Source organism: Corapipo altera, unplaced genomic scaffold (genome assembly GCF_003945725.1).
Source record: "Corapipo altera isolate COAL_440 unplaced genomic scaffold, ASM394572v1 50, whole genome shotgun sequence".
Classification (NCBI taxonomy): Eukaryota; Metazoa; Chordata; class Aves; order Passeriformes; family Pipridae; genus Corapipo; species Corapipo altera.
This window is the reverse complement of record NW_020884889.1, coordinates 13,627,545-13,642,757: the sequence shown is the minus strand read 5'-3', so window position 1 is coordinate 13,642,757 and position 15,213 is coordinate 13,627,545. Positions and strand designations below refer to the sequence as shown.

The window sequence follows — 15,213 nt, the reverse complement described above, 5'->3', positions numbered from 1 at the left end:
CTCAGTGAGTAAAGAGCAGTTTACAGCCAATTGTACTTTCAGTCACTGGTCCCTCTTGAGAAGATGAGTGACTGTATCTGTTCACCTTGTTATTAACAGTGGTGCTGTTATGGCATCTGCTGTCCTGTAGCTGAACTCCTGGAAGTGAACCCTGACACTATTACCAGTGGCAGCCAAATCAAGCTGTGGTCAACTCTGTGTCTGATTACCAGCTTTTTGAATCATTCTTATTTAATAAAGTTTAAAAAGTGCTCCAATGCAGAGTTATATTCATCCACAAGGAATGTGGTGTTCATTGTTGAAGAAATATACAGTTTCTCCTAATTTCATGGTATGTTAAACATAAAATCTGAAATAGCAATCAAATGCATCCTTTTCTCCCATAGATTGCATATTTACTCGTGGTTTTCTTTGCATGTGTGATATAACTGCTGTGTTTAAAGTCCATTATATGCAACAAAAGAACAGTCTAACACAGGAATTTCTTACTTCTTTGGCATATTTCTGGTTTTTAAATGTCAGTAGTTTGATACTGCCTAGAACAGTGGAATATCAGAGATTTCCTGCTGCAGTAGATAAAAGAGCAAGCTCTAAGGACAAAACTGGAATTTATCCTGTATGATTTATGGATGACGTGCATACAGTCTCTGAATATGTGACATAAGACTCTGCATATCACTATTTAGTAAGAGCTTTCAGAATTTAACAGTGAAACTTTGAGAATGGTAAATGTTAGTTACTGGAAAGTCACAGCATTAAAAAGCAATATTGAATGTACCTAAAATTCTGTGGCCAGCTTTTCTAAGACTAATTAACAATTTACAATTGAAATAGGTTGGATAAAAACTACTGGTAGTTAACAGTTAATTGCTGAGGATTTACCTGAATCTTTTGAAACCACCTGTCAAAAAAATTTATGTTTTGCTACTCTATTGTACTGTCATATTTTATCAACTTGTGGAACATCCAGGATATGCTACACAGTCATTTTACTCCCAGTGCCACAGCCCTCAGAGTCTTCCTTGCCCTTTCAAGCAAGGAGATCCACCTGGCTGACAGCTTGAAGTGGTCAGAGGAGAAACTCAGAGAACAAATCAAAGGCTGAAATAGGACTGGTGTCTGAAAAGCCCTTTATGGAAATTATCTGTTCTCAGAGCTATCAATTGGGATGCAAAAAGATTAATAAAAAAAACCGAAAGAATTTACAGGCAGGAAGAAGGAAGGCAAAATAAGAAAGCTATTACAAAGCTGTAAAACGAGATTTCTTTCTTAGCTAATCCTTTCATTTTTGACTGTAAAGACAGGTACTGCTCGTGTTTTGAAAAGCATGAAACCGTGAGACGATTTGCTACAGCTGAATGACAAGTAAAAATAAGTGACTTTGCATACACTAATTTACTTTCATGCCTGTTGCTTCTCCTGGTGTTGCTGTGCAGTGTGGGGGGCAGTGCAGTGACCCTGTGGTGTGTTCTGCCCGCAGTGCTCAGCAGAGTGTGGGGCCGGGATCCGCACGCGCTCCGTGGTCTGTATGACCAACCACGTCAGCAGTTTGCCTCTGGAGGGCTGTGGCAACAACAGACCCTCGGAAACCACCCCCTGTAATAATGGACCCTGTGCTGGTAAAGTGGAGTGGTTTGCTGGGGGCTGGACACAGGTGAGCCAAGTGCTATATCTGACATAGCTGCTGGTTTTCTGCTGGTATTTTAATTTAAAACTCGTATTTTTGTGCAATAAAGATGTGTACCATAAGGTATTTCTACATCTCTGTGGAATATTTGGGTATTTTCTCCTGTATTTTGCTCAGTTGATGTTCAATAATTTTCAGCACCTGCTGTTGTTTTGGGTTTTTTTTTATTTTGATGAAAATAAGATTTTATTCTTCTCTTCTCTGTACATTTTTTTATTTTATTTTTCATCTCCTGACCCAGTGTATTTATAAAATGGAAGGTAATATGCTAAGAATGCTGCTTAGCATATTCAGGTGAACACTAAAGCAACAGATTTGCATCTTTTAAAATAGAGCTTTTGTGATCATGCATGCATGCAGGGAGATATATATATATATGTATATGGGATTTCCAAGGTAAATAAGACAAAAACCAGTGGCTAACCCCAAAAGTTATCTTCAGTACTGTTGTGCCTCTGTTAGAACAGGCAAAAGAACCAAATTTGGTTAGTGGCCTGTATCCTGATGCTCTTTCCTCAAGGTAAATTCTTCCCTTTATCCCCATCTCAGTAGCCCTTCAGGAGCTGTCACCCTGTGCCCGGGCATTTCTGTCCCTTGCTGAGGGCTCTGGCACAGCCTGGAGAGCTTTTGGGAGTGCTGGTGCCAGCCCTGGGTGGAGCTGGGCTGGTAACTCACTGCCCTGCAGATTCTGAAACCCTTCCAGCTGATAAGGAGCTGGAAATTAAACTGGTACAGCTGAGGTGGAGATTACAGGGTTACTGCTATGCTAATGCTTCTGAGGGTAAGTGATAATTGGGTTTATTGTATGGCAATAACAAATTCACATTTCAGAAATACTTATCTGCAGTTCTAATGGCAGATGAAATCAAGGCTTGTTACTTAGACCTCTCCAGCAGATTGAATGGGAGCTCTGGATCCATTTTTGCTGCCCCAGGAGAGGTGTTCAGTAAAGGCATCCAGACTTCCCTGGTCTTTTAGGCTGATGCACCTTCCTTCTTTGCATGAGGTTGGATTGTTCGGTGCACAAAGGTGTCTGACAGCACCAAATCCTGGCCTCTAAGTACCCAAATGAAGAGAGACAGTCAGCAGAGCAGAGCAGGAGGGAGCACTGGCTGTTCAGGCTGGATGTTCACAGCCTGTCTTCTGGAGGAACCGCTAAAGAGGGCAGCAACAGAGACATTTGGTGTTAAACAAAGTGCAGTTGCTGTACTTCTGGATTTATTTGGCTACATTTATCTTAAGGTTCTTTGTTCAGCTCGAGGTTTTTGTGGGAATCTGGTAAAGGGATTGTAAGTTCTACCCAAAATATAAATAAAATCCTCACTGCTGGTAACATATGATTGGTTTAGGCTAGAAAAACCCTTCTGAAAATCCTAGTCCTTTATGCAACACAGAAACCTGTATGTTGCTGGAATCATCTTCTAAAAACCTTTTTACAAGTGCCAGGAACAGTACTGTGTGTGTACCTAACCTTTAAATGGACAGTAAGAATCCAAGTGAGTCAAATTTGCTTTTCAGAACTGGAACCAACACTACATCACACAGATACTTGCAAACATGAAAATAACACCCTGGCAGATCAAGGCACTTTCTAAGAACAACACAGAATGTGGAGCTTTGTAAAGCTCCAAAACTGTGCTCTAACCTTATAACCCTCAAAAGTTCAGTGCAGTACATACAATCCTGCTTCAGCAGAAACAGTTTATGGAGAAAGTGAGTTATGCTTCTCTTTTGATTAGAAAAATAAATACCAGTTTCTTTTCTGTAGCTACAGGTGAAATGACACTTTCAGATTTCTCCAAAAATGTACTTAGAGCCCTACGTCTTATTCATTAAAATAATTAGAAATATGTTTTGAGTCTGTGGTACCACATGGAATAAAAATTCACAGAAGTATCTTTTTAATTTCTATAGCCATTTTTAAGATTTAAAATGAAAAAAAAATTTAAAAAAATTTAAATATGTAATACCTGGCACAGTCAGTAGTCACTGGATGAATTAAATAATTACTATATCCTTCAGCTTTTTCTTGTACTGGTACTTAACTGGGACCAGTGGCTGCTTTGTTAGTACTGGACCCAAGGTTTATCCAGGCTGCTATTCTGATTCTGAGAGAAAAATCTTACTGCAGGACCTTAAGGAATACTTTGCCCTTTTCCTTTCTCTTCAAGTCATGTGCCAATGATGGAAGGAAAGATATAGTTAAGCTCATTTTTTCTGAGAAAGAAACATATGAAAGTGAGGAAAGAGATTTTGAATGTTAGTGTCTAGATAGGTGCCCAGATCTTTCTGTTTGAATATTAACTTAAAATGCAAGTGTACCTGTGTGCAAGGGGGTGTGCTATTTTATTTCAGGAACAAACATGTTACTTTGTAAGCAAGCTGAAGGACATGAGTAGAATAACAAATTCCCCCCCTTGTTTTTTGTTTTCTGATGCAGTGCTCTTCTGAATGTGGCAGTGGAACTCAACAGAGAGAGGTCATTTGTGTTAGGAAAACTGAAGGTAATTTTGATGTTTTGGACCCCTATGAATGTTCATATTTGGAAAAACCTCCCATCCAGCAATCCTGCTACCTCAAACCGTGTGGATCTAAGTGGTTTCATACAGAATGGAGCACAGTAAGTCTCTCATGCTTTCCTCTGTCTCTATTTTGTTTGATACAGCTTTTTCCATTCATGTTGAAAGAGAACACCATTTGCATAAAGCCATTGATCATGACATTGACTTTATTTTGCACAGGAATGACGCTAAAAAGAAAGTAAACCCTTTATTCAGTGGAGCTTAGGAAAGTTAGGAAATATCTTGACCAGAAGGAGACACTGCATGGTTGGCTTTTCATCACTCATCTCTTCTTCAAAGAATCTTCCTGTTTTATAAAGTTAGTTTGCCCCTTACAATGAGACAATGTGTACTGAGAAGTTCCTTTCAGATCTCTGATTTCATTAAAATTAAGGAGCATTTAATAAAGAATGAGGGAAGTATTTGGTTTTTAAAGTCAGTTTTGCCATAATATTTTACTGTAAATTCTTCACTGTAATACTTAGAACTTGATTGAGAGAAAATGTAGAACTCAGTGTATCTTCAGTTTCCCCTGAAAGTGGACCAGCTGCACTGACCAATGTGCCACAAAATGCTTTGGTTTCATCTGTCTTTCCATCATTTCCTATACCAAATAAAACTTATTGGATTTTTACCAGAAAAAAATCAGCATTTTTCCCCTAAATGAAAACCAGGAAGTTCATTGTCGTCTTAGAATAAGATGACATCATATCTCATGCAGTAACTCTCTGAACCTTAAATCAAATTCCCAATGACAGCTCTGAAATGTCGATGTAACTCAGATGCCTTTAGTTTGAGTTCCTTTGGAAATATCTCATCCACATGATATGAGAGAGAAATTATTTTGATTTTTCTTTTTGCTAAATGCTCAATTATTTGACTGGCCTGCTGGCAGCACTAGAAAGAAGAAAAGAAGGTAGAATGTTTTTAACAAACTAAGTCAGCTGAAGGGAATCCTGTTTTTTCTCACATAATTGCAGGTATAGGTGGTTATTTGACAGCAACATCCAAGTCAAGGTCATAATAAAGCCATGCAAATCAAAGCAGGTTCTTTGGTGTTGCTGGAAATTCTTTGGATTGTTTATGGAACTGTTTAGATTAAATAACTTCCCCTTAGCAAACCCATTTTCAGTTGTGAACCTGTGGGTGTGTGGCCACAAGAGATAGAACCGGCTGCTTCCACAGAAGGCAGCAGAGTCCCTGTGCAAGTGAGATATGTGCTTTCTGCAGGCACAAGGAACAAGGTGCTGACTTCCTCAGGATCTGAGAGGTATTTAGGGATCCCTAGAGATCCCTTCCTAAGAAATGGCATCTAGAAATCCTTAAAGGTCTAAGCCTTTGTGACCATCTTCACTGTAGGAAGCAATACATCTGCTAGCAGAGGTCTTATACAATCACGTTGTGTTTCAGTTCTCCTTCTGAGCAACCTGTTCTGGTTGAAGGTGTCCCTGCTCACTGCAGGGGGACTGGATTAGGTGGCCTTCAAAGGTCAAACTATTCTGTGATTCTGTTCTATATTGTTACAGTTATCAACAGAGTATGTGGCATTTCTTACTGTTAGAGCTGAAGAGAAAGGATTATGGGTGAGCTGGGAGCAGAAGAGCTGACTCAAAGCCCCTGAACTAGGTTTGGAAACTGTCAGGTTCATCTCTTCAGGTCTTTTGTATGACCTAAAATAAATGGCACAGCCTCTCAGTCAGGGGGATCAAATGGCTGGGTTTGTGTGCAGTCTGTTGGGTGTCTTGGTTCCACTTTAAGTGCTTAAGATCTTTAAAAACCTGAACTGAAGCTCTTATTGCTGCATGTGGAATAATTACAGTATTCTACATAGGCATGTAACAAGAGTAATGCTGAAAAAAAAGGTGTTCTATTAGTGCCCCAGAGCTGCCCTTTCAAAAGGTTGTATTAAAGATGAAAGAGCAGTCTAAGAATATAAGACTGAGAATACTTTGGTCAGTTTGTTACAGTTTCTGATGTTATGATCATGATAAGTTGTTTCTGCAGTGTTAGGAAAAGAAATAATTACGCCAAAAAAGTCAGGAAGAAAACATTCTTACTAGTTCAGGGCTGTTAAGGTTTTAATCATTATAAATTACCCAGATGTAATTAAGTTTGTGAACATTAGGTCAAACTGGACAGTGAACCAAATCTCAAAGACCCCACTCAGGTGAAATTCTTGAAGTAAACAGGGAATTTGCTTCAATATGGGCAGAAATGTGTAATAATTGGCTTTAAAAATACCATGACAAGCAAGTACAAAAATCTCTGGCTTCATAACAGACTTTGGACATCAAAAGAAAGTATTTCTGCGCTCCTTCAAAGAAACTTATAATGCTTAGTAAAATTGTGTTGCAAGAGGTGAAAAATATTTGAGTGCCAGAAAAAAAGGCAATTAAAATTATTCCTGCTTGTGTATTATTAAATGGCAAAAGGGCAGTGGAGGGCAGTGCAGTCAAGTAGTAAAGTGCAGTGCAGTCAAGTAGTAAAGTTCAGTGCAGGGAGTTCTTAAAGTAGGAAATGGGAACATTGTGGAAAGAGTAGATTTGGGAGATATGTATAAATAAGCAGAGAACAAGAAGGCTAATTAAAGAAGCAAGAAGCTAACTAATAAATTCAGAAAGGGAACTCTCCTGGCTTGCTGTCAGTTGCAGTGTCCACCACGTTTACTTGTGCAGTTGTTCCTCCTGTGGTCAAAAACGTTTTGGAATCTTTAACAAAATTGCACCTTTATATTATGGGCTTCATAGATAGAAAATAGAAAACTGTAGTGGTGAAGTTGATAAAAGGATCCAGTGATGCCTGGGTCTGGCTTCAAAGTTCCCTTTTCTTTTCTTTCTGTATTTACACATCTCATATTGTCTTCATGAACTTCAGCTTAATTGTTTCAGTGTTCCAAATCCTGTGAAGGAGGATTTCGGGTGCGGGAGGTCCGGTGTCTGTCAGATGACATGGCAGCCAGTTCTCAGTGTGAGCCACAGCTGAAACCCGAAGAGAAAGAACCCTGCAACACACAGGATTGTGTCCCTGAAATAGGTAAGGAAGAGGAAGCTTCTGCTTTAACTACGGATCTCCATCTAGTGGAGAAAATATTTAGTAGTCTTGAAGAGGTTTTAACAGTGTATTTTCTTTATCTGGTACAGAGTTTTATTTTTACACAAAATACAGCTCTTTTCTGTGCTGGAAAAGTAGGTTTCCATTTCTGATTTAAAATGTTTTCCTTGTAACGTGTAAGAAACTGGCTTACTTTTGAAGTTGCTGAGAATGTGAGAGATCTGCTTCTGTGAAAATGCTACATACAGGGTGTTTTTCTGCTGTCTCCTTGCATTCTCCAAGGTTTCTCTTGGCAGAGTCTTTAAAGCAAAGAGAATCATGTATGATTTGTAGTTGGTAACAGGTTCTATAGGAACCAACAACATTAAACTAAGACATTAAGTGCAATTAAGCAGTTTTCTTTTACATATATATATTTTAAATATACACATACAGACAGTTTGATTTTGGAATTAGTCATTCATCTCCTACAGATTTGATTTTAATAGCAATGAGAATGGCAAAGGCAAGGAAGATACATAATTTAGAAACAGTTTTAATGTTCTACAACAAGTTGCAGTTGAGAATTATTCAACATAGTTTGAATATAACTACATATTTAAGATAACTACATCAAAAAACCGGGGGAACTGGGCATGGGTACATTTCTTCCATGGTTTATTTATTTTTCTGTTATAATGTATAAAATCTTGAATAATCTGACTTATTTGCACAGGTAGCTTATTTTGACCTGAGAACTAATGTTTAAATACAGATCCAAGGGATTTTACGTGGTAAAAAGAAAGGAGATTTGTTTATTTATTGCTCCATTACTTCTTTCTTCACTTCCTTGTCTCTTCCTTTTCCTCCACAGATGAGAACTGCAAAGATAAATACTACAACTGCAATGTGGTGGTTCAGGCCAGGCTCTGTGTCTACACCTACTACAAGACAGCCTGCTGTGCATCCTGTACCCGGGTGGCAAACAGACAGTCGGGCTTCCTGGGCCGCAGATAACAAACACTCTGCTCAAAGCAGCGATGTGGGGCTGCACCTGGAGCTTGAACAGTGTTACTGCTTTGACTGCAGCAGGTTTAGCTTCTTAGAGATGAGGGTTTGTGTTGCTGAGTGCATCGAGACTATGGTTAAATCTCACACCCTTTCACTTATTGTGCAGTTATCTCTTTTGTTTGTTGTAAAACCGTGATCTTTTTCAAGCATTAGTTGCTAATGATACTATTATTTGCACCTGCTCATCAGATAATTGTTTAAGGAACATACCAGCCTTAATATTGTGAAATGAATGAAAACTGAATCAATTGCTGGCGATTACTGGAGATAGTTGACCAGTATGGATGCAGCTGCTGCATTATTTTCTGAGTGCTTACTTTTACTTGGTATTTTGGACTGCCTTAAATTAGATGACTAAATCAATGAAACATGCACATGAGAAAAATTATTTCCCAAAGAACCAGACCCTTGAAGACCCATTTGTCAGCAGTTTCTTAGCACTCTACATTATGTTTTTAATTACTTCAGTCCATTCATAATTAGAGTCACTGTTAAGCTCTCTCAGTTGTACTTTTAACTAATGTCCTGTCCTCAGGCAGTAAATATATACACACTTGACTGCCAAAAAGTGCCTTTATATTTAATTCATAAACTCTTGAAGATACACTTTTCTAAGCTTGTATGGATTTTAAAATAATTACCTACCAGAGTGACACTAATGTCTAGCCCTTCAAGTCTTTAAGAGCTCCATCTGTCAGTGAGACACATTCAGCAGAGAGGTGAAGAGCCTTTGCTGATGTAAAAAGTGATTGTTTCCCTGGGTGAGGTCTTTTTCCTGTAGGACAGTTATTTCAGGGAACTGGGATCTTGCCTGATCCTTTGTCTCTGCACTATTGCTTAACAACTACCATACCAAAGTACTTTGTCCAGCCCTAGTCTGGATGTGTCACCAGTTTCTGAAACCACCACCAAAGGATGCAGGTCTGTGTGCTTTGTAGTCGTGTGTTACTCGTGGTGTCAGGCTGCAGTGTGAGTGTAGTACCTGAGTATCTGTCAGGAGATCCTGGCTATTGACATTCTTCAGGTTTTGATCAGTTGTTACAACATACTTGCCTTTTTTCACTTAATGTTTCATCACACAGATCTGTTTATACCACTCCTCTTCTGTTACTCAAGAATGGCTGCAAATTTAGAGCTGAATTTAAGTGGTGATTTTTCATTTCTGCAGTTACTGTACTCGGCCTTGGGACTTGCTAAAAGCAAATAGGGTGTGCTGTGCAAGGCAGATCAGTTTTTGCATTATCTGCATGTTCTCTAGCCTTTGCTTGAGAGGTCTTTCAAATGTGTAAATAAGGCTGAAGGAAAAAAATGAACCCCACTGCTTATTCAGCTGTTTATTACAGCATATTTTTTGTAAATTAGTGCTGCTTAACTATGCGTCTCTTTCTAAGGTACCTGATGTCTGAGTTGAAAAACAGCTGTGACAATCATGTTCAGTCACTCCCAGAGATATGATACAGCAGTGGTTAAGGTGTCCTGCTACTGATGCAGAACCATGTTTGAGCCTCACAGTGTGTTCTTTTCTTCTTACTGCTTCGGTGGAGAGGATGTGGAAAGGGAATGGAGCTCTGGGAGGCAAAGGTTGCTGGGTGTGGTACTGGTCACGTCAGGGTTTGTGCTGGAAGCCACAGGAAGGTGGAATTCCTGTAGTCTAAAAGCTGCCTTGAATTGAGACAAACCTTTGAATTTTTTTATTCGGTCACTCGTGAAAAATATATTTTAGACATGATGAACTACCACCGTTTGGCTAAAGGAAATTAAAGGAGAATGTGTTTCCCCTAGAATTTGAAGTTAGTCTTTGTGACTATAAACCAATCATGTCTTTGGCTGTTTCTGTACACCTTAGCTTAGGCTTTTTTACTGTAAATAATTTATATAAAATTGTTAGAAACAGAAATGCTAATTAGAAAAGTTCCAAGATCATGAATCTTTTACAGTCCTATTCCCTTGTATTATGAAGATTTACCCATGAAGATAACTTATAGATTTGTGATGATATTATATTCCTTAGATTCTTGACCAAAGAATGTTATGGAGACAGTGCAGTGTAAACAACTCTGGAATCCAGTATTTCTAAATACAGATTTTCATCTGTGTATCTCATTGCAGCAAATTTTGACATACATTGTATAATTTTTGTTGTTATCTCTTTTGTCCCAAGGAAGTGTATCCTGTCAGCTTGAGGGAAATACCTGTTCCATAAAAAGGCTTCCTGGAAACCCCAAGGCAGAGGAGATGCAGAGAGCTAATCAGGTTTGCAGTCAGTCCATGGAAAATGATCTTACACACGCTTCTGGCTGTGTGTGACTCAGCACACAGACATGAGATCCTCCTATTTTATAAGAGATGTTATTTTGCGCTGGAGTATCTGGCCATGAGGTTATTTGACAAAGATGATCATCTTGTAGGCTCTATTAAGCTGCCACTAAAGTAAACAGAGTTCTTGGCAGCTAAATATCAAAGAATATATACTTGCACATAGCAGTGTAACCCTGTAACACACCTAATATGTACGGCTTTGTGAATTAAATGCAGTGAGCTATGATTATACAAATTGTACATTTTTTGGTTTTTTAAGTAAAGAGACAGTTTTCAGATGTACCAGATACAACAAAAAATACCATTTCACCTAATTAAACATCTAATGGTAAGAAAACTGCCAGAATGCTGCTGAACTTAATAATTTATCATCTCGTGTGTCAGCATTATCAAAATAGTTGTTCCTGCAAAATAACTAATAAGTTGTTTTTATCAGCACTTTGATGTACTAATATTGTCTGCACAGAGTAAGTGCTGGGCTAAGATTTCTCCATCTTGCAAAGTACACTTTGGAATTGTGCCTGTAGCAAGTGTTTATTTTAATGGAGCAGTGCCATTAGGCACTTAGGGTGATGCCTGCAGAAGGACCTGATTTTACTTTTGCTCTAAGTCAAAGGTGGCTTTAATGAATGTAGTAGACTTAGAGCAGATATAAACCCAGTAGAAGTAAGAAATAATGCAGACTTCTGATTTTAAATGCTTCAGTTTCTTTTTCTGGCATTTTAACATCAGTCAAAATCTTGCATAATGGTGTAAAAAAATATGCTTCCTTGCCTTGCAGCTTTTCACCTTACACAATGAAGGAAGAGCAGAGTGAGTTAGATGGCTTATTTAAAGAGTCTAAGCAATCCAGCTGCATAGAGCTTTCATGACTTACAGATATGCAGCTGGCCAAAATCAGCCCCATCCAGAGCAGGCTGTGTGTCTCCAAGCACTTTCCCTTTGGAACTGAGGACTCCTGGTGCACTTGTTTGTCAGGTTCTCCAGGGCCCATCAGGGTTTGCCAGCTCCTGTGCAATGTCACCTTCAAGCATAGGTAGGTAGAATTCCTCGTGTACTGCAGTTGCATACGAAGTTTGAGAGCACTGAATTCAGGGAGTTCTCCCTTCCTCTCCCAGAAGATGGTGTGGAAGCATGAGGGTTGCTCCTGTGGGAATGGCCAGCAATGAGACAGAGTTAGTGTTTGCTTTGATGACTCTGACCTTCAGTCCCCAGGGCTCTGAATCAGGGAAGGGCTTGTTGGGAGGCAGTGAAGAGCTGGGGAGTGCAGTGCAGGAGACATGGGGGATCCTGCAGGCCTGCCAGCCTTGAAGTCCAGCTGTATTGTATGGCCATGGATGCAGGGCTGCTTCAGCATCCCTGCACAGGGAACTGGCTTTTTTTTCATTACACTCATAATCTTTTTCCTTTTTTTTCCCCAGTATTTCAGCAAAAGGAGAACTTTCTGTATGAATTAAGCAGTGTTTAACATTAATGTTATTGGTTAGATCCCAGTTTTATGACAATATGGTGCAGTTATATATCAGTCATATATATATATATATGTCATTATAGCCCAGACTCAAAGGAGTACATTAAGCTACTTGAACAGAAGACCACATGGGGCAGCAGCTTTTTGAGGACCTTGCTACTTCCTTTGCTTGTGTCTGAGTCCTAGAGAGTGCCAGTCACCACTGAGGGAGGAAGAAGGTAGGGGCTCAAACAGCTTATGGCTGGTATAGGGGGGGTTATGTCTTCCTGAAGGAAACACTTTGTTTTCTCTCTTTATAATCTATACCACTGTAAGTAGTAAAATATGCTTTAAAGAGCTTTGCTTTTCCTCATTCTCATCCTGACCTGTCTCTGTTTTACACCCAGACCACCAGCTTTTCTCCTCTTCCTCTTATCTCACTTTCATCCCTTTGTCCTCTGGGTTACAATATTAAATTTTGCCAGAATTACTGAAAATCCTGAGCTGGCCTTTTGGTTTGTAAGAATCAGTTTTAGAAATTAGCCCAGCTGTTAAGAGAGCTATATTCCTGCCAGCCCAGGGATTTTTGTGTCTGTGTGTATCCACGTTGGCTAGTTTTTAATGCATAGTAGTAAAGTACATACTGAATTAACCCCCATGCAATGAACCTGTGACTGCACAGCTTTTGAAGTATGTAGTGGCCACTTATTCTCGTGAGTAACATTTATCACATAAAAAAAGGATTATCCTCTTCACAAAGGAAAAGCTGTGTGTTTACTTGGTCTTCTTGACACTTAGCCAGTGTTTTTGACTTCTTCAGAGCTGTTCTGTGTGTTGGGCAGATAATTTATGTGCACACCTGTGATTTGAACACAAAACATGACATTTTGAACATGAATGTAAACTTCCTTTATGTCTAAACTTACAGAATGTTTGTGGGAGATAAACTAGGCATTGCTTAGAAAATGGAGTAAAATAATTATTTCCACACCAGAAATGAAAAATCATCCACTAAGCATTTTCAATATATTTTAAATTAAACTTCTGATCATTATAATATCTCAGTAGTGTGGGCAAAATTCAGACCTGGTGAAAGGGAGAAAATTCCATGTAAGAGAACTCACAGCAGACCTGAACTCAGCTCTTTGCTTCTCAGCTTTAAACAGCCAGAAGTTCTTAAGAATGAGAGCTCCCAATTTTCTATATCCCCATGTGATATAATGGGATACAGATAACTACCACCATCCCTGGAGAGGAGGGAAGCTTAATTGTGATAAATCATTGACCTTCCAGCAACAGTCATTGCTGCTTGCCCTGACCTGTTTTTCTATGCTCCTTTTGGGTCTCTTGAGACCAGTGGCCTTGGCAGGGGTTGGGTACATACGAGTTGTGAAGTCCCATAGTAGTCACTCAGGATCTACATAGAAGATCAGGAAGGACGGGAGACAAAAGAAACCCTAACTTTTTTTTATATGTATAAAATTGTCTACTTGACCCTCATAATTGATTTTGGGCAGAAGGATATACTTTATTATAACTTATTTTGTTGTTATTTGTAAATACAAGATGTCTATGGGAAATATGTAATTCTGAGCTGTGTCTATGGAACAAGCCACTGCACCAAAATATTTCAAATATTTAGAATAGGCAGATTTTTTTATTAAAAGGGACCTAATATGTATTTATTTACATATACCATTCAAATTTTGTCCAGCTTTTTCATTATACTAACCCAGCTTTTTAGGGAATTTTATAGCACAGGTATTACATATATATTTTTTGTATATATGTCATACTGTAAATCCATAATACAATTTTCTAAACTTTCTGATTAGCCAGTTCCTTGAGTGAATTAAAGGGGAGAGTATAGGCAAATTGCTTTCTGACTCGTTCAGGAATATGTATCTGTGGCAATGTACCTGAACCAGAACTGTACAGTATCCTTTTCATATTGTATACTTTTTCTCTTTGATGAAAAAATGTTAACTATTTTTGTTTATGACTAATTTATTTTTTATTATTGTGAAAAATAAAGTAACTCAAGATGAATTTATGTGACATGTTTTATTTCTTATCTGGTTGATCTGTACTTGAGTTTCTTGGCAGTAAAGTGCAAGCATCAGCAAGGGTACAGTACAGTAAGGGAATCCTTACACAAATGTAGGAGTGGGCACAATATAACCAAGTTGCAGAAAATTGTATAACCTGTGTGACAGCCCTTGAGAAGTGACAGCAACACCCTAACTGCCCCAAGATGTGTGTGTATTGCACAAGTGAGAGCCATGTCCTGGATGTTGCGGGAATGTGCCCGTTTGAGCTGGATCCTCTGCTGGAGCTGAAGAAGGGTCACACCGGTTCCTCTCTGCTCTGACACAACCAGAGCAGCCCTACAGACAGTTCTTTGCAGATTTCATGGTAATTTCACTGTAAATAAGTGAAGTCATAGAAGCACAGAATTGTTAAGGTTTGAAAAGACCTCTGAGATCATCAAGTCCAACCTTTGACCAAACACCACCACCTTTGAGCAAAACTAGACCACGGCATCAAGCACCGCATCCAGTCCTTGAAGTCCTGAGGGAGAAAACCCACACCAGAACCTTTCTGGAGGTGACCTGATGTTATCTGACCCTCCATCTTTGCTGTTAGGAGCAGTTCTGCCCAGTTCACCAGAAGCGGGAGTTCCAGGTGTTCTCAATTCACACTGACAGGGCACTGTGAGGGGGTTGCGCACAGGCACTGCCTGAGGCGCGGAGCCTTCCTGCCCACCAGGTGTGAGGGGAGACCGGCCCGGGCCTGAAGAGACTGGCCAGGGTGTGAGGAGACCAGTCCAGGTGCTGAGGGGACCAGCTTGGGCATGAGGGGACTGGCCAGGGCGTGAGGGGACTGGTCAGTATGGGGGGATCAGGTATGAGGGGATCAGTCCAGGTGCTGAGGGGACCAGCCCAGGTGTGAGGAGACCAGCCTGGGCATGAGGGGACTGACCCAGGCATGAGGGGACCAGCCTGGGCGTGAGGGGACCAGCCTGGGCGTGAGGGGACCGGCCAGGGTGTGAGGGGACTGGCCAGAGTGTGAGGGGACTGGCCTGGGCGTGAGGG

At 39.8% G+C, this 15,213-nt stretch overlaps 1 protein-coding gene and 1 long non-coding RNA gene across 3 annotated transcripts in view; both read left to right on the top strand.

The window, feature by feature from the left end:
* The window catches only part of THSD4 (thrombospondin type 1 domain containing 4), a 97,784-nt gene extending 88,867 nt beyond the window's left edge, over positions 1 to 8,917 (top strand). Inside the window, exons 9-12 of the mRNA XM_027644520.1 lie at positions 1,481 to 1,654; positions 4,128 to 4,307; positions 7,137 to 7,281; positions 8,153 to 8,917. Coding sequence (XP_027500321.1) covers positions 1,481 to 1,654; positions 4,128 to 4,307; positions 7,137 to 7,281; positions 8,153 to 8,295 — 642 coding nt within the window. The 3' untranslated portion in view covers positions 8,296 to 8,917. The remainder of the gene's footprint in view (positions 1 to 1,480; positions 1,655 to 4,127; positions 4,308 to 7,136; positions 7,282 to 8,152) is intronic.
* Positions 8,918 to 14,250: 5,333 nt separating this feature from the next.
* Positions 14,251 to 15,213, top strand: part of LOC113947687 — a 7,066-nt gene continuing 6,103 nt past the window's right edge. Inside the window, exon 1 of one of the 2 annotated variants that reach the window (XR_003527834.1) lies at positions 14,251 to 14,725. This is a non-coding gene — a long non-coding RNA (uncharacterized LOC113947687). Of the gene's footprint in view, positions 14,726 to 14,748; positions 14,950 to 15,213 lie in introns of those variants that run through there. The other variant, XR_003527835.1, reaches the window with a different exon arrangement.